Below are 18,437 nucleotides of genomic sequence, written 5' to 3' on the forward strand. Positions count from 1 at the left end.
GTTTTTTTTTTTTTTTTTTTTTTTGCTTCTGCTTGGGGCGGCGAAAACCCTGGAGCCGGCCCTGGGTAAACCCTGCAAAAACAACACTTCGCACCTCCCCTGGAGGCCCCTTCAGCGCTTTGCAAACTAATGACATCCCTGTGAGATCGGAGAATAGCATTCACCCCCCGGGGAACACACTGACGGTGAAGTGACCTGCCCAAAGCCAGACAGAGAATGAATGGCAGCACCCTGAGAAAATCTGGGCTCCCTGAATCTCGCTGTGGGCTCTAACCACTGGACAACGCTTCCTCTCTGACTGTGCCGCATTAGAGAGAAGGGAAGTGGATGCTTTCAAATGGGTTTTAAAGGTCAAAACAGAAGCACTAGGGCAAACTGCATGTGGAAGAGAATTCCATCACGAAGGCACCAGATGTGCAGAGACCCCATGTGCTGCACTGGCTCACAGCCGCCTACTGCGGCATGAGGGTACATTTTAAAATTAGTGGGCCTGATCCTCTTCTGGTATATATCAGCACAGCCTCATGGACTTAGACAGTGCTACACCGATTCACACCAGCTGAGGATCTGGCCCGGTACTTAGTGTGACGGATGCAAGTTCTTGTGGCAGCAAGGAGAGTACAGTAGAGACATTCACTAGGTCTAACAACCAGTCGCCCACATCGCTGGAGGAGCAATCCAACTCAAACAGGGACAACAGATGACTCATTCCTGTGTCTACCTTCTTTTCTTTGGAGTTTGTTCTGAAACAGCCTCACGCGGCCCAGGGCTGCTCTGTTCCCCGCTCCCCCTTGCATGGGAAATAGTATCTGGATATAACACAAAGCTGCTGGCCAAAGCAGAGCTTTGTGCAGGAAGATTTGTTCTGGGCAGCGTTCATCAGCACGATGGGAAACAGCACACTCGGGAGACGAGTCAAACCAAACAGCAAGCACCACACTGCACATAAATTCAGGGGGGGAAATACAACGAAGAAGCAACATACAACAGCTCAGGGCTGAGGGCTCTGTTTTCTTGGGGGTGTATAAATTGGATTTGTGTTTGTTGCATTTTAGAGGAGATCAAACTGGGTGCAGTTTACTGGCTGTAGCACTAAACGGGCTTGATTCTGCAAATCCTAACAGTGCTTCCTTATGCAAGTAATCCCACTGAAGTCCAGGTGCTCACTTGCATGAGTAACAGCTACTCATTTGAGTAAGGAGGTTAAAAGCTTCGATGCTGAAGGTTTGTCCCTCTAAATTGCACTTACAGTGGGGTTACCTGTGTGTAAGGGCTGCAGGATCGGGTCCTATATATCTTGTCAATATTAAGAAAGAAATAACAAGAGAAATGGCCAAGTCACAGTGTTCAGATCTAGATCCAAACTCTAGAAAAGTCAGGGGGGGGGATGCTTAGATCTGGGTTCTAGGTTTGCTCCCGTCCCTAGAAATGATACGAGTTTTTAAGGGGTGCAGGCTAAATAAATATTCACCAAGAAAGTAAGTTTTAATCTCTTGGGGGGGAAAAGCCAAACATATTAAATCATCATCTATCTCTGTATGCTTAGTCTGCAAAACTGATACATCTCTCTGTTTCATGCAGGTGGTCTCTGAACATAAACAAATCTGTGGCTACAGGATTGTCACTATGGTGCATGCCATGACCACTTGTGAACTTCATGGTGACAGCGGGGATAGAATCAAAACCTCCTGCTCCAAAGGACCAGTCCTCAGCTACTTGAGCTAACGGAGAATCTTGGTTAGCAGTATAGGGTCTATGGCGCACAGTTGAGCAGTTCTGATTCCATTCAGGAGAGGGCAGTCGTAAACATGTTTACACTAACATGTCTATGTGGTGCTCTCTAGGAGAGCACTTCACCACCATCCGGCCCTGAAGGAGTCTAAGGCACAGTTTGGCAACTTAAACCACATACGTGCACACTGTAGGCTCTAAGATAGCTCTCCCAATAAATGGGGCTAGTCTAGCTGGAGCTGCAGATGTTAGAATGTCCAACAGCTTGTGAGATTTTTCCCAGCCTCCTCCAGGTGGCTATCAAGAGCTATAGCCATCCTCCGCAACAGCTCCAGAGGAGTCTTTGAATCACCCCGAGGTGGAGAACCAGGCTGCGCCACAATTGCCTCATCTGGAGATGAGGAAGAGGATGCTAACAGCACCAGGGGCTGGTCCAGTTCCTTCTCCTCTTGCAGCTGCTCATGAAAGGGAACCCAACTCTGCTTGGTACCAACACTATGGTGCTTGTGGTGACAATTCTCCTGATGCCCAGCATATGGAGCCGGCTGAGATGGCTGCAGAGATGCTCTTGACTGGGGGGGGGGGACCCCAAGGTTCCAAAAGGGCCACAGGTACAACCCTGGACCCAGCTATGCCTAGCACAAAGGTCCCGCCTGTAAGCTTCCTACTGGCGCTGGGGTGGAATCCGGGGGGGGCAGGTGGCATATCCCTCCTGATGGGGCTGGCTAGGTTGGGGTACATAGGAACCCACTTCAGAGTCCAATGAGTACGAAGCTTCTTCGAGACCTCGGCAGCACCGTACCCATCAGTGCCAGAGAGGGAGGCTCAAACTCTGAAGAAAGGGCAGCCAAGGATATGATGTGTGGCTTTCCCCTAGACCAGGGATCGACAACCTATGGCCCACAGCCCATCAGAGAACGCCGCTGGCGGGCCGGGGTGGTTTGTTTACCTGCAGCGTCCAGAGGTTCGGCCGATCGCAGCTCCCATTGGCCTGGAACGGCGAACCGCAGCCAGTGGGAGCTGCGATCGGCTGAACCTGCAGACGCTGCAGGTAAACAGACTGTCCCGCCAGCAGCTTTCCCTGATGGGCCACAGGTTGCCGATCCCTGCCCTAGACAGTACCGGCCTCACTGGTACCCTAACAGCCACATCCGGTGGAGCTGCTCAGAGCGGAGGTGAAGGTGCTGGAGGAGGTATCTTGAGCACCGGTGCCAGGCAGGTCTCTTGAAGTGCTGGTGACGGTGGCTCCGGGAGGTTCAACAACTCTCTCACAGCCTCCAATGACTCAGGAGGAGACAGCCCCGGGTAGACGCTCTGCGGCGCGAGGAGATGCTGATGAAGGTGCTTCAGGAGCCAGTTGCAACAGGGCCACAGCAACTTCCTTGCTTAGCGGTGTGCTCTGGGGACTGCCTCCTCTCTGAACGCCCTCCCGAGTCTCTGGAAGAGCTCATCCTCCTCGAGTCTTTTGATGACGCCTCTTTATTGGTACCAGTGATGCTGATCTGCCTCTTCCTCCCAGGGGCACCAAAGGTGCAGTGCTGACGGACGTCAAGGTGCTCGGTACCCAGAGCGAGGCAGAAGGCTCGGATGGAGGCCGAAGTGCTGATTCCATCAGCAAATATTTTAACCTGGTTGCTCTGCCTTTCAAGCACTTAAGGCGGCTGGGGTGAGGGTCACTACTACAAGAGTGGCAGGCACTGAAACCCGGAGAGCACAGCACATCTCCGGTACCAGTCCTCAAGCTGGGTGCCAGAGGCACACAAAACAAGTTTTTACCCTAACAAACTAACTAGCTACTAAAGGACACTAACAATACCCGGGTACTAGATACAGGTATTGAAAAAAGACTTGCAGAAGCAAGGACAGGGAGCTCCAACAACCGTCACGGGCAGAAGGAACTGAAGGAGACCTGGGGTGGCTCAGCCCTTTATGCCTGCACCATGTGCACAAGACAGAAAAGGGCGCTCGGCCCACCCTGACCCGCGCTGCTAAGGGGTAAAAACTCTCCGATAACCATGCACTGGAATGCACCAACACCGACAGTGGAACGTTCTTCGAGCGATTGCACGTGTCCATCATGTCCTTCGGAGTTCAAGGTTGCAAGAAGGTGGAGCAAAGGGGACAAATTCCTACAGACTCCAGAAGTTTTCCATTAATGTTCCTTTAAGACATCCCATGTGGTTCTCATAAATGCAACCCGACTCAGCAGTGCCCGACATCAATCCAACCACATGAAAGGAAAGAGCATATCCATGAATTGGCCAGCGTGCAGCTGAGGAGATCAAAATGCCGATGCCATGAAATGACAATACCAAATATGTTGATCTAACTTTTTCTCCCCACCCCACCCACCCCCCACTCTTTTTTTTTTTTTTTTTTTTTTTTTAAATTGCCCATTCTACTCATTCGCTTGTTAAAACAAAAAGTTGCTCACTCAAATGTTGCAAAACAACTGCTGAGCTCATCCAAAGCCCCAAACATGGGACAGGGAGGGAAAGCAGTGCTATGCTACGCAGAGGACAGGGTAAATGGGATACACGGCCTTTTGGACTCTCTGTCTTTCCAGCTCTGTGGAACATTCACGCAGCATTCCAGATACATCTCTGGAGATGGGTGGGTGCTTTATAAATCAATGAGCAATACGAATAAATGTTGCAGAGATCTCCAATTAGAGTTATGATTCTTAGCCCCTAGGCAGCACTTTCCCTCCATAGATCTCAGAGCTCTCGGCCAACGGATGTGAGAATTATTATCCTCAGTTTGCAAATGGGTAACCCAAGGCGCTAAGATTAGGTGACTTGCTTAAGGTCATGCAGCAGGTGGGTGGCAAAGCGGAGCGTAAAACCCGAATCTCCCAATTCCCAGACCAGTGCCCCAGCTGTCGGACAGCGCTAACTCCCACCACCAGAATTACAGACAGCCCTCAGCTACCACAGCAGTGAGTGCCGAATGAATGCCAACACAGGCCATCAAAAACAAGCATGGCAAATACACAGGCGCAGAGTCTTCTAAGGACCATTGCACCAGTCAGTCAGAGTGACCGCGAGTGATGGCATCACACCAGGCATCACACCAGGCATCTGGCTCAGTCCTACACATCCATGACTCTCTGGGGCAGCCAGCCAGAAGGCCGGGTGTCTGGGTGTGGGGAGGTCCAGATGCTGGGGGAGTGGAGTGGCGATCCAGGTGCAGCTGGTTGGGGCTCGGTGGGGTGGGGATCCGGGTGGCTCATCGGGGTGGTCCAAGTGCAGGGGGAGTGGGGCTCCTCAGTGGAGTTCTGGGTACAGCAGGTGTGAGGCTCAGTGGGAGGGTCTGGGTATGAGGGGGGTCTGGATGCACGGCGGTTGGGGGAGAAGCTCCCTGTACAGAGATCCCTCCCCCTGCAGCCGAGGAGCGATGGGTGCAGGAAGTGGGGGGCCGGGGGAGTTTGCAGAGCTTCCTTCAGCTGGGTGAAAAATCTGGGTGTGGGTCTGACCCGGCCCTGTATACCGTTCAAGGGAAGAGGTAGTCCTGTCCTCCCCAGCCCAGCCAGGACTAGCAACTGAGCCCGGTGCAGGGTAGGAGCCACCAGCCGGGTCTTCCCCAGTCTCACCCCCTGCCCTCTAGCGATTTACCTCTCTGCCGGCTGCCGTGGGCACCCGAAACATACTGCTGGGGAGGGTCGCATGATCACTCTTGTGGCTTCCCTTTGCTTTCCTATCAGAAAGTCATTTTGGGGGGGGGGGGGAGATACAAAGAAATCTGCGGGGAACATAAATTCTGCGCATGCGTAATGGCGCATCATTCCCCCAGGAGTAATCTGACCCATCACTGATATGCAAGTGTCTCTGACAGCTCTGAAAAATGGCAGCTGTTTAAGAGCACATAGAAAGACAATACAACAGTTCGGCCAGAAAGCAAAGAATACTGCTTGTTAGCTGAAGCAGCAAGAGTAATGTTTTTTTTTTAGGTAGGCATTACTTAACCTACCTCAAATTTAACCAGGACATCAAGGTCTACAATTCTACCCATGCAAAATGTGAAGAGTGATCTTTAATGGCCACAAGTCATTCTTTTCAGCGACCATAAACGTTTACCATCTCATCTTAAAAGGACAGCACCTCCAAAAGTGTATCGCCACCTGACACCATGTTGGGGCACTGATTCGGTGCTAAGGGTTCACACCACCTATTGAACCGCACACAGCTCCATCCTGCACACCCCTCCCAAACATACACACTCCTCCAAAGAGGAAAAGCAGAGCAAGAACTAAGACTATGCCAGAGACATGCACACTGTCCTTAAAACCCATAGGTGATAAGAAAATGTGCTGCTCTAAGAATACTACGCTCAGATACTATGGGGAGGGAAGCCATCATATAGAACCTAGATTGGCTAGAATAAAACATATGGTTTAATCTCTGCTTCTGGCAAGCCTAAACCCAGCCCAGAAACATGCCAGAGGATAATCTTTCCAGAAGTAAAGCTTATGAGAGCCGTACATCATTTCTGTTGCTTCAGAAGTGACTAGAAACAGCGGTGTGAGTGTCTCATTCTGGATAGCAAACCCAGTCAGCTGCAGCACAAGGTGCCTGGATTGTAACCTCTCTGACAGCTCAAATCTCATCTCTTACACAAACAGGCATGTGTTTCACTTTAGCTTATAACTTACCCCGACTGCAAGAAGTAAATTAAGACAGCAGAGTCTCCTTTTAATTACAGCCACTCGTGGGGACAGGGGAATCACTGGCAGTGTTCAGAGATGTGCCACTCAATACAGAATTGTAATTAACTTAGCATTACATTACAAAAATGCCTAGATGTGCAGAGCATTAATTCTGTAACCTGTACTAGTGACCCACTTTCTACTGGCTGACATAGGAACAGGTCTTTTTTCACTGCTACTGCACAGTTAGGGCTCAATCCTGTTAACAATTGATACATAGAGAAGTCCTGACCACCATGGGAAGTCTCCTGGAAGTTAATGGAACAACTCAGACGCTACTCACAGTGTTTGTAGGATCAAACCCATATCCAGTGTATTAAAGGGATACTTTCAGGTTAGAAATCATTTAAAAACCCCACAAGGTTTCTTTATATGTGCTCATAGTTATATCTGAGAGCATTAAAACTGGAGAGAACTTTTAATGGCAAATTTCCTTCTTCAGTTTTTGCATTTCTTGTCATCTTGACAATGAAAATGAACTAGCCAATTTCACTCTTGTTTACATGCAGCGTTGCTGTAGCTGTGCTAATCCCAGGATATTAGAGAGACCAGGTGCGTGAGGTAAATCTTTTATTGGACTAACATCTGTTGATGCGAGAGATAAGCTTTTGCGTTTACAGAGCAAAGAACTCTACGTAAGCTTCTCTCTTTCACCCATAGAAGTTGTACCAGAAAGAGATATTACCTCTCCCGCCTTGTCTCACTTTTATTTACAGTTACTAGTCAGTTTCACCTTTGGGTGTCACACACTAACACAATGCTGTGATGTTTGGATTGCAGTTCTGCAGGGGAATGTTTAGCTTAAAAAACAAAAACTGTTTCCACTGGAATTTTCAGAACCATTTCTACTGGTCTTCGGTTTCATGAAAAGTTCTTCTTACAAGCCAGCTTTTGGTTTAAGTTTGGACAGGCAGAGAAGAAGAATGTCTTATTGTTAAGGCCCTGTATTGAGACTCAGGGACCCTAAATTCAGTCCTATGCTCTGCAACAGACTCCTTGTGTGACCATGGGCAGGTCTCAGAAACCCTGATTATCAGGTGTTTAGGAACCTAACTCCCATTGAAATCCATGAAGGTTAGGTACTTAAATACCTTTGAGGATTTGTTCCTTAATTTCTCTTGGCCTGAGCTTCCCATCTGTAAAATGGGGAAAACAACACTTCGGCACAGGTGTTTTGTGGGGATAAATTAATTAACATTTGCGAGGTACAGTGAGGGGAGCTATGTAAGTACACAGGCAGACACACGGGATCGCTTTTAATTGCTCTACCAGGAAGACTCCAACTCAGTATCAAGTCTCTCTAATTTGAAACTATTTGGTTTTGCTTGTGTAGAAACGGAGAGATTGTCACTGCCTGTCAATTAGTGAGAGGACAGAGGGTAAGAATCCAGCACTAATTAAACATTTCTGATGGCTTTGCTTAGATAGGACAGTCATACGACCCTCTGGAGAGGAATGCACTTAAACAACATAAGCATGATTAGCAGAACTCCTCTACATCAGACAAAATTCCTGCACATTAGACAAGTGATCTAGGAACCAGATGTTCCCTCGGTACAGTTCCCAACAGAGATTACGGAAAAGTAATGGCTGAGTGAAAGTGCTGCCCCCTTTGAGACAATAATGACCACGAGGAACATACATTAAGATTAAACCAGTCATTCATGATTGCATCTCTGGGACAACAGGCTGAGTACACCAGTCTTATGAGTGTTTACATTAAAATTAAGCACAAATCATTAATTTTAATATACCATAGGAATAACTGAGTTTTTGTTAATAGCAAACAGCTATTAAATACATGGCTTTGGAATGTGACGCCAGTTTAACAAATGTATTTGCAGGCTTTGGAAATAACAATGCTTTGCATCCATACAAGGATCTGAGGAGGTTTTACAAACATCCTTCCAGTAAAACTCTCATGCCCCTGGGAGGAAAGTATTTTAATACCTCTTTTATAGGTGGGGAAAACTGGGCACAGAAAAAGCTGGATGACTGCCACAGGGTCCTATAGTAAGCCAGGTTTTGTCTACACATAAACTTTCACCTATTTAGTTAAACTAGTTTAGCTAATCCGGCGCTACATGAACACCAGTTTAACCAAACCGGTTTAAAATCAAATCTCAAGGTAAACCAGCACAACTCTGCATATAGACAAGTGCCTGCCCATGCAGAGCGGCTTGCAGGACTGGCCCCCACATCCCCTCAAAAAACAAAGAAAAGGCATGAAAAACTTGTCCTGGATCAAATCCTTAACAACAATGCCACTGAACTGCTGGGTAATCTTGTGCAAGTCACTTCATCCCCTGTGCTTCAGTTTTCCCATCTTTAAAATGGGGATAATAATATTGAACTCTTTTGTAAAGAGCTTTGAGAGCTACAGACTAAAAGTGCTGTACGAGGAGCTAGGTATTATTATTATTATTATTATTATAAGTGGTCAGTACAAGAACAAGTATTCCCCCTTATAATCTCTGTGGTTCCACAATGCAACCTTAGCTTTTCGGTTTGTGTCAGTGCCACCCCAAGTACCTACCTCCAAGTAATTCTGGACACCGAGCACAGACTGATCAGTCAATGTCTCCATGACACCACTGCAGAGCAAAAGAAGGACAACAGTTATTAGCAATTGTCAGTGAATTCCAACCTTCAGCCAATGGCCGAACATCACACATAGGCTGGGCACCTGGGCGACAGCAAAATAAGGATCGTCAGCTTTTTTGTCAAGTGACTGATTGTGATTGAGATCCAGGGAATTCTTTATATACAACTGATCTAAGGATTAAATGCTACCTTCCACTTCTGTGCGTGCGAGCAGAAAGCAGTACGAGCCAGCTGGCAGGCTGCAGGGGGGGAAGCCAGGAATAAAGGGTGCTGTCCCCCTGTAAAGAATGGGGTTTGCTTGTTCGGATCAGGCTCTCCTTGTTATTAACCATTTCAAGATTCGGGGGAATTCGAGGAGCTGATAGCATTCACTGGCATGGCTCACCCCTCCGCTGCATGGGCCTGACCCAAAACCCAATACAAGAGGAAGGATGGTTCAATAGTTAAAGCACTGGGCTAGGACTCGGGATCAAGTCTGTCCTCTGCCACAGACTTCCTGTGTGACCTTGGGCGTCGTTAAGGGTACGCCTACACAGCCCATGGCACCGAGCCAGGGTCGACAGACGTGGGCTTGCACTATTTGTGCTACAAACTGCTGTGTGGACATTGCAGCTGGAGCTCGGGCTCTGAAGCGGGGGGGCTTCATAACCTGAGCTCCAGCCCGAGCCACAGCACCATTTTTAGCGTAGTAGCGTAAGCCCGAGTCTGTCGACCCAGGCTCGGGGCTGGCTGCCGCGGGCTGCACAGACATACCCCGAGGGAGAGATTTTTGAACGTATTTAGATGCCTAAAGACGCTTTTGAAAATCCCATTAGGTACCTACCTGCATCTTTAGGCACCTAAATACCCTTAAAAATGTTGACCCTTGGCCTCTCTGTGCCTCACTTTTCCCTCTGTAAACTGGGTATAAAAATATTTCCCTACCTCACAGAGATGTTGAGAGGACAAATGCATTCAATACTGTCAAGTGCTCCATGACACTTATACTACAGTTATGGGGTCCTGACAAGTAATGTAGATAGATTTGCCATGGACTTTAGATCAGGCACCAATACTGTACACTGAAGTAAAATTATATATACACGTTTTCCTACCACTACACGCTGCTAATTTAGTCAGGCTCTCATTTAGCAAAGCAATTAAGCACATGCATAACCTTAAGCACATGCTTATGTTCCACTGACTTCAAGGGCTGGTAAGTGTTGTACTGTATTGAGGCCACACAAATAGGAATCAAAGTTTTACAAAGACTTCTTAACAATTCACATAGCATGGAGTTTGCGGCTTTCCAGCTATAGTAATTGTCCTATTAATAATAATGGCCTAATCTGATTATAGGCAAAGAATAATATTTAAGCAGCAGATGCAGACACAAATCTATGACTATGGTTTCAACAACAGATGACATTTGCATATCTTATTTCAGTTATTCCTTCTCTATTCTGCTTACATTGTCTGCCTAATAGAATGTCTCGCCGAGAGTTAAAGAGACTCACTCAAGTGGAAAAAAAGAAAAGCAAAATAATGCAATCTCAGCTGTCAAAATGGATTACGTGGCATATCCAACGTTCAAACTCTCCCCGCAAAAATTAAATGGCCCTTTTACTGCATCTAAAGACAAGTTTATCTGCCTTGGTTCTCTCTGCATCATTCAAGGATGAAGGGAAACGGTCACATACAGCACTTGGCATTTTTAAACACTTTTATTTATTTATTTTACTTTGCAAAAAGGTTTGTGACTGCAGAAATCACAATCCATCCTTTTCTCCTCGTTCCCTAGCCAGGCCTCCATCCCCCCACCTACATAGGAACTGCCACACCAAGGATCTCTCCTTAGCTACTGAGATTTCCTCCTCTTTGGTCTTCCTGCTTTTCTCCCTTGCTCCCCCATCCCATCCAGGCAAAATACTGCCAAAAGTCACCTTCCTTCCTCCCACAATGTTCTGATCACATCACTCCCCTCTCCGAAGTACATCCCCGATTTTCTCTCTAGCCTTCCATATCAAGTTCAAGCTACCCGTCCTCACCTTTAAGCCGCTACATAACTCCATTCTCAGCTACTTTCCCCTCTTACTGCTTATGTTTCTCCTAAATTGCCCTCATAAAAGTTCCTTGAGATCCTTCTCCTGCTCTAAAAAGAATGAGGAGTCCTTGTGGCACCTTAGAGACTAACACATTTATTTGGGCATAAACTTTCGTGGGCTAGAACCCACGGAAGCTTATACCCAAATAAATGTGTTAGTCTCTAAGGTGCCACAAGGACTCCTCATTCTTTTTGCTGATACATACTAACACGGCTACCACTGAAACCGTTCTCCTGCTCTGACCTTCATGAGCCAGGGTCACAGGCCACCCTTTCTAAGTGTCTGGAAGGCCCCTAGCATATAGCTGGAGCAATTGCACATCAGTCAACATTAACGATAATGACAACCCCACTGAAGTCCTGGGGACAATTTGCACAAGGTAAAGGCTTTCAGGATAACGTCCCAACCCCGCTGACGCTATGGCGAGCGAGCAGTGCGACTGACTGTAACGTCATCCGTGCAAACATGCGCATTTGCGGGACTGGAGCTTCAGATCAGAAACTTCTCGAGGCAGGGAAGTTTCTGATCTGAAGTTCTTGTGCAGAACTGCAAAAACCGAGCGCTGCAATAAATAACTCTACTCATTCCAACAGTCGCTGACCTGCATGGGAGTGATTTTGATTCTCACATTAGAGACAAAGTAGAAACGACAGGCGGAAAGTTATAGACATTGAGGCCTTGTCTACACTAGAAAGGATTTGCCTGTAGCCAATACGGGCAACAGAGTTTGTTTATAGTATATACCAGTTCCCCAAACAAAAATTAGCCAAAACTGCACCTACACTGGAGCTTTTGCTGGCACAGCTCTTATTTTCACACTCCTACCCAACGACGCTACACCCGCAAAAACTCTGAAGCCAAGTTACTCTGCTATAAGTCCCAATCTACAAACGTCAGAGGGGTAGCCGTGTCAGCCTGTACCCACAAAAACAACGAGGAGTCCGCTGGCACCTTAAAAACTAACCGATTTATTTGGGCATAAGCTTTCATGGGTAAACCCCCCCCACTTCTTCAGATGCAATCTACAAACTGTTCTTCGGGGTGCAGGGATCAGCCCCCATGGGACCGCTCGCTGGATCAGGGCCTCGGCCTGCAATACCTCCATCGATTCAAATGGAATTACTTTGCATTTACACCAGTTTGAGATCAGAATCTGGCTCTTTTTTCTATCCTCCAAGGGACATGTGTCATCGTTCAGTCCCCCATCACTCCAGGTAGGGCTTTGAGGGAGGAGGGAACCAGGACAAAATCTCCCCCACCCCAAACGATTTGTCCTAGTTCCAATTTCTAATCCCCAGTAGATGTATTCCTGCTCTCCTCCCCTTCCCTATGCATTCAATAATGTGATTAATAGTTACCAAAAATACAATGAGTTATTTACCTTCAAGACTGGTGTGTAATTTCTGTGCCTCCCACCCCTTTATGGTGACCAGACAGAAAGTGTGAAAAATTAGGACACAAATTGGGGGAGGGATAACTCAGTGGTTTGCGCATTGGCCTGCTAAACCCAGAGTTGTGAGTTCAATCCTTGAGGGGGGCCCATTTAGGGATCTGGGGTAAAATCAGTACTTGGTCCTGCTAGTGAAGACAGGGGGCTGGACTCAATGACCTTTCGGGGTCCCGTCCAGTTCTAGGAGATAGGTATATCTCCCAGGGGTCATAATTGCCTATATAAAACAAATCCCCTACTATTAGGACATCTGGTCACCCTACACCCCACCCTATGAATGGATAGATCACGGGCTTGTTTTGCCAACACCACAGTACGGGAGGATCACCAGCACTACGGCACCTACCTATATTTAGTCCCAAAGTACTGAAAGAAAACCAAGTACCGAGTTTTGGGAGACTTCATCTCGGTTTGCAAAGGCTCTCCTTTACAAGCTCGGCTTTCAGGCCAGGCTCGCGCAGAAGATGCTGTTACATCTCCCCCCTCTGGATGTTAGCAACCCGGACCTGCTCCTCATGGTCTCTGCTTGAAAATAAACCCCCCCTTGCCCCGCTTTGCACGGAAAACTGCGAGGTCAGAGCAAACCCCCGCGCCACCCAGGACCCATGCCCGACCCGGCGTGGAGCTACTGGGGGATCCGATTTCAGTTTCGGCAACCGGCCTTTCCACAGGCCCCTTGCAGGGTTAGCTCGCACAGCTGCCGCCTCTGCCCGGGGCCACCCAGCAATGAATTTTCTCCCCTCGCCTAGGTTTCCCCCCCCGGGACGCGGGGCAGCTCGCCCCCGGCTGTCTCTCCAAACCACGCGCCCCTTCCAGGGGGGATTTTCATCCGTGCATTCTGCAGGCAGCGACCAGGGGAGCCAAAGCGGTGCACATGTTCAGGAGATAGGAAGCTTTCAGGGGCCTAAAGAGGTTGGTGTCGCTGCTGCTGGCAACTTCGGCAAGCCCTAGCCACCCACAGAGCAAGAGGAGGAGCCGATACTGAGTTGCAATCAGCCTTAGGGAGTGAGGTAAAGTTTTGGCCTTTGGGATAAAACGTGTAATGGCTTCGTGATTTACAAAAGAAATTTTTTTTTAAAAGGTCTAGCGAGGTTTATCCTTTAAAGGGTCTCGTCTGCTCCATCCTGTAGCTTTTGTGCCTTGAAAAATGCTCCCTTTGGGGAAACAGTTGTGGGTTTGGTTTTTGTTTTTAACCAAAATGTTTCCCCGCAGTTTGCACCCCGGGCAGCGGCAGGGGGGACTTGAAAATGGAATTGACTAGACACTGAAGTAGCCCAAGGGGAAACTGACTAGTCTGTATCAACATGGTCCCCACCACCACCTAAGAATAACTTGAAAAACACAAGTATCAGAGGGGTAGCCGTGTTAGTCTGAATCTGTAAAAAGCAACAGAGGGTCCTGTGGCACCTTTAAGACTAACAGAAGTATTGGGAGCATAAGCTTTCGTGGGTAAGAACCTCACTTCTTCAGATGCAAGAAGTCTTAAAGGTGCCACAGGACCCTCTGTTGCTTTTGAAAAACACAATAAGCAAACAGCACAAACAGTGAAAAAGAAATTCTGGGCAGAATGTTCAAAAGTGGATAAGTCACTTAGAACCTAAGTCCCACTTTCAAAAGGAATTTAAGACACAGATCCTCAAAAGTATTGAGGTGAGCTGGGGACCGACATGCCTTCGAGAAGCCAGCCTGTAGCCGTGATGCCTAAGGCACTTATAAAAATTACAAATCCCCTAATATTAGGATATCTGGTCACCCTACACCCCACCCTAAGAATGTATGGGTCACTGGCTTGTTTTACCATGTTACCCTTTAGGTTTAAAATCCATTCATTTACAATCATCTACAGTGTGGATTGCAACAGGAAAACAATCATGTGTTGTCCAGGTGTGCATTTTTCAATCTGTGCCCCTCAAAATAAATAATTAAAACAAAAGCTAAAGGAGCCATGCTGCCCTGGCAGAAGCAACTACTGTATATAGCATTCATCATGGATGGGACCCTGCAGAAATTTGTGCTGTCAAAAGCAGCACGAACGGGTGCTAGAATCCCCTTGGCTAGCCATGGGAATTATGAAATTCACCCAGTGACAGATCAGTCCTCAAAACAGGGCTTCTGGGGGCTTGAGCAGAGCACACGCTTTGTGCTGGCCCACTACACAGGAGTGAGTATCACCCAAGCTGTGCAAGGGACATTGCTATGTATCCTGTCAGCTTCACTGAACCCCTTCCGCCCAGAGCCCCAGCAAAGGATGCCTCAACAGGGAGTAGAGTGGGGAGCAGACGTGTCATTCCCCTTGCCTGCTGGCACTCAGTCAGGGTCCCCTGTTAGCGCCATTATATGCTGTGTCTACATCTGCCACTGACCAGTGTCATCTCAACACGGAAGTGTAGCCTAGTGGTTAGAACAGTGTCGGCGAGTCAGATACACTCCTGGGTTCTGCTCCCAGCTCTGGGAAGGGTGCATGGTCTCTTGATTAGAGAAGGGGCTGACGGGTTCTATTCCTGTCACTGACAGACTGTATGGGTGGGCAAGTAATGTCAATGCAGCGCCTCAGTTTCCCCATTTGTAAAATGGAGATTATGCTCATTCCCAGCTCACAGCTGTGCTATTTGGGAAGCATGAGCTCCTCGGTAGAGAAGAGCAATATAGTGGTAATACTAATAAAAAATACAAGCTGGAAACACCAAGCTAAAGGGAGTCAGGCTTCACAGAGCTGTACACAATGGATTAGCAGCAGCATTTAGGTAAAATATATGATGCGAGTCTGCAGCCTTTATTCACAGAGGTATTCATGCAAGTAGTTCTATTACGTTCAATGGAACAGCTCCTGTGAATAAGCACTACTCTACAGAGCAGAGCCTCAGCTGGGGTAAATTGTAACAGCAGCTCAGTGGACTTCAGTGGAGCTTATAACAGTTTTACCAGCTGAGGATCCGCCTAAAGGTTGCAGAATCAGGCCCATAACGACCGCTCCGCTCTCAAACCAGCATCCATTTTAACTAGGTCTGTCGATTAATCTCCGTTAACTCACGCCATTAACCAAAACATTAACTGCGATTAAAAAAAATGAATCGCACTGTTAAACAATAGAATACCAACTGAAATTTATTAAATATTTTGCATGTTTTTCTACACTTTCAAATAGATTGATTTCTATGACAACACAGAATACAAAGTGTACAGTGCTCACTTAATATTACTATTTTTATTACAAAGATTTGCCCTGTAAAAATGATAAACAAAAGAAATAGTATTTTTCAATTCACCTCATACAAGTGCTGTAGTGCAATCTCTCTGTCGTGAAAGTGTAACTTACAAATGTAGATTTTTTTTTTGTTACATGACTGCACTCAAAACAAAATGTAAAACTTTAGAGCCTACAAGTCCACTCAGTCCTACATCTTGTTCAGCTAATTGCTAAGACAAACACGTTTGTTTACATTTACAGGAGATAATGCTGACTGCTTCTTATTTACAATGTCACCTGAAAGTGAGAACAGGCGTTTGCATGGCATTGTTGTAGCCGACGTTGCAAGGTGCCAGATAGGCTAAACATTCATATGCCCCTTCATGCTTTGGCCACCATTCCAGAGGACATGCTGATGATGCTTGTTAAAAAAATAATGTGTTAATTAAATTTGTGACAGAACTCCTTGGGGGAGACTTGTGTGTCTCCTGTTCTGTTTTACCTGCATTCTGCCATGTTATAGCAGTCTCGGATGATAACCCAGCACATGTTCATTTTAAGAACACTTTCACTGCAGATTTGACAAAATGCAAAGAAGTTACCCATGTGAGATTTCTGAGGATAGATACAGCACTCGACCCAAGGTTTAAGAAGCTGAAGTGCCTTCCAAAATCTGAGAGGGACAAGGTGTGGAAAATGCTTTCAGATGTCTTAAAAGAGCAGCATTCCGATGCGGAAACTACAGAACCCGAACCACCAAAAAAGAAAATCAACCTTCTGCTGGTGGCATTTGACTCAGATGACGAAAATGAACATGCGTCTGTCCGCTCTGCTTCGGATCATTATCGAGCAGAACCCATCATCAGCATGGATGCATGTTTTCTGGAATGGTGGTTGAAGCATGAAGGGACATATGAATCTTTAGCGCATCTTGCATGTAAATATCTTGCGATGCCGGCTACAACAGTGCCATGTGAAAGCCGTTGTCACTTTCAGGTAACATTGTAAACAAGACGTGGGCAACATTATCTCCCGCAAATTGTACCCAAACTTGTTTGTCTGAGCTGAAGTAGGACTGAGCGGGCTTGTAGGTTGTAAAGTTTTACATTGTTTTATTTTTGAATGCAGATATTGTTTGTACATAATTCTACATTTGTAAGTTCAACTTTCATTATAAAGAGATTGCACTACAGTACTTGTATTAGGTGAATTGAAATATACTATTTCTTTTGTTTTTTACAGTGCAAATATTTGTAATAAAAAATAAATATAAAGTGAGCACTGTACACTTTGTATTCTGTGTTGCAAATGAAATCAGTATATTTGAAAATGTAGAAAACTAATATTTAAATAAATGGTATTCTATTAACAGTGCGATTAATCGCGATTAATTTTTTTAATCGCTTGACAGCCCTAATTTTAAAATTACTTCAAAGTACATTTCTTTTTGTTCTAAGTGTCTCCAGAAATGAATGGCTGCTCCATTAACCCATTACAACACATATCTATTTTCCATAGTGATGCCTTCTGGTCAGGGTTACACAGATCAGCTATGATCTCCTCTGCTAGGCTCCCTAATGAATTAATCAAGGCTGAGGTTCTGCCATTTAGGCAATAGAACTTAATTACCAATATCCTCCTTTCTCCATGGAATGTAGGCCCTGCAATCCCTTCTAATTAGTGCAAACACATTTAGCACCTATTTTCAATTTAATATCTGTATAAGGATTACCATAGATTAGCATACTATCAGATACAGCACTGCATGTATCACAATCCCCAATCACATGAGAGCAGCATTAGGGGTACCTATACTTCTGTTACCTTCCTCATAATAAACCCACAAAGCAAGGCAATTCACAGTTAAGGTACAAGCCTCAAAGCAGTGCTGCGGGCACAGTTGGCTGACATTAAAGAGACAGCCTGCAGTGCCAGTTTATGGAGGTGAAATCCTTAATTGCAAAGACCCAGATTGGTAGTAGGCTTATCCTTCTGTTTATATGTAGCATCGTTCTTCTGTGAACGTCCTTGCATGTTTGGAATGGTGGTGGCATAGATGATCTTTTTCTTTTTTTAAAAAGTGTAATCGCTATAAATACAGAAAAGCCACCAGCAGAATATGCCATTGTGTTATTTAATTGCATCACTATGACATTGGAAAATATCTTATGAAACAAAATGTAATACACATGATCAGCTAAAGATTTTAACTTTTGTCCAATGGATAAAGGGACAGGGCTGAGAAACAGGAGACCTGGATCCTATTCCTGTCTTTGCCATGGTGTGATTTTTTGGGAACATTATTTTGATTTTCAATGCCTCAATTTTCCCATCTGTTAAGTGGACATAATGATGCTTACCTGCCATTGTAAACATAATACTACTACTACCTAGATCTTGTCATCCATAGAGCTCAAAGTGTTTTACAAAGGAGATCAGTATTGTTATCTCCATTTTACAGATGGGGGAAAGTGAGGCACAGAGAATCAAAATGATTTCCCCCAAAATCACACCTTGGCAGAGACAGGAATAGAATGCAGGTCTCCTGAGTTCCTGTCTATTGCTCTATCCACTAGGCCAGACTGCTGCTTTGCATATGACTGATGAGAATTCATAGAACACATAAGTGTTGTTATTATTTACTTTATGGGCATGATAATACCTCTGAGTTGGGCT

The 18,437-nt window shown here is 46.1% G+C and overlaps 1 protein-coding gene across 3 annotated transcripts in view; it reads right to left on the reverse strand.

Annotated features, from left to right (window-relative positions):
- The window catches only part of PUSL1 (pseudouridine synthase like 1), a 68,182-nt gene extending 55,036 nt beyond the window's left edge, over nucleotides 1-13,146 (reverse strand). The window contains exons 1-2 of one of the 3 annotated variants that reach the window (XM_026660129.2): nucleotides 12,960-13,146; nucleotides 8,973-9,030 (exon numbers count right to left, since the gene is read on the reverse strand). In XM_026660129.2, the coding sequence (XP_026515914.1) occupies nucleotides 8,973-9,030; nucleotides 12,960-12,979 (78 nt within the window). In that variant the 5' untranslated portion in view covers nucleotides 12,980-13,146. Of the gene's footprint in view, nucleotides 1-8,972; nucleotides 9,031-12,505; nucleotides 12,576-12,920 lie in introns of those variants that run through there. The other 2 variants (XM_026660127.2, XM_026660130.2) reach the window with 2 other exon arrangements.
- Nucleotides 13,147-18,437: the final 5,291 nt, after the last annotated feature.

Source organism: Terrapene carolina, unplaced genomic scaffold (genome assembly GCF_002925995.2).
Source record: "Terrapene carolina triunguis isolate 2854851 unplaced genomic scaffold, T_m_triunguis-2.0 Scaffold714, whole genome shotgun sequence".
Lineage (NCBI taxonomy): Eukaryota > Metazoa > Chordata > Testudines > Emydidae > Terrapene > Terrapene triunguis.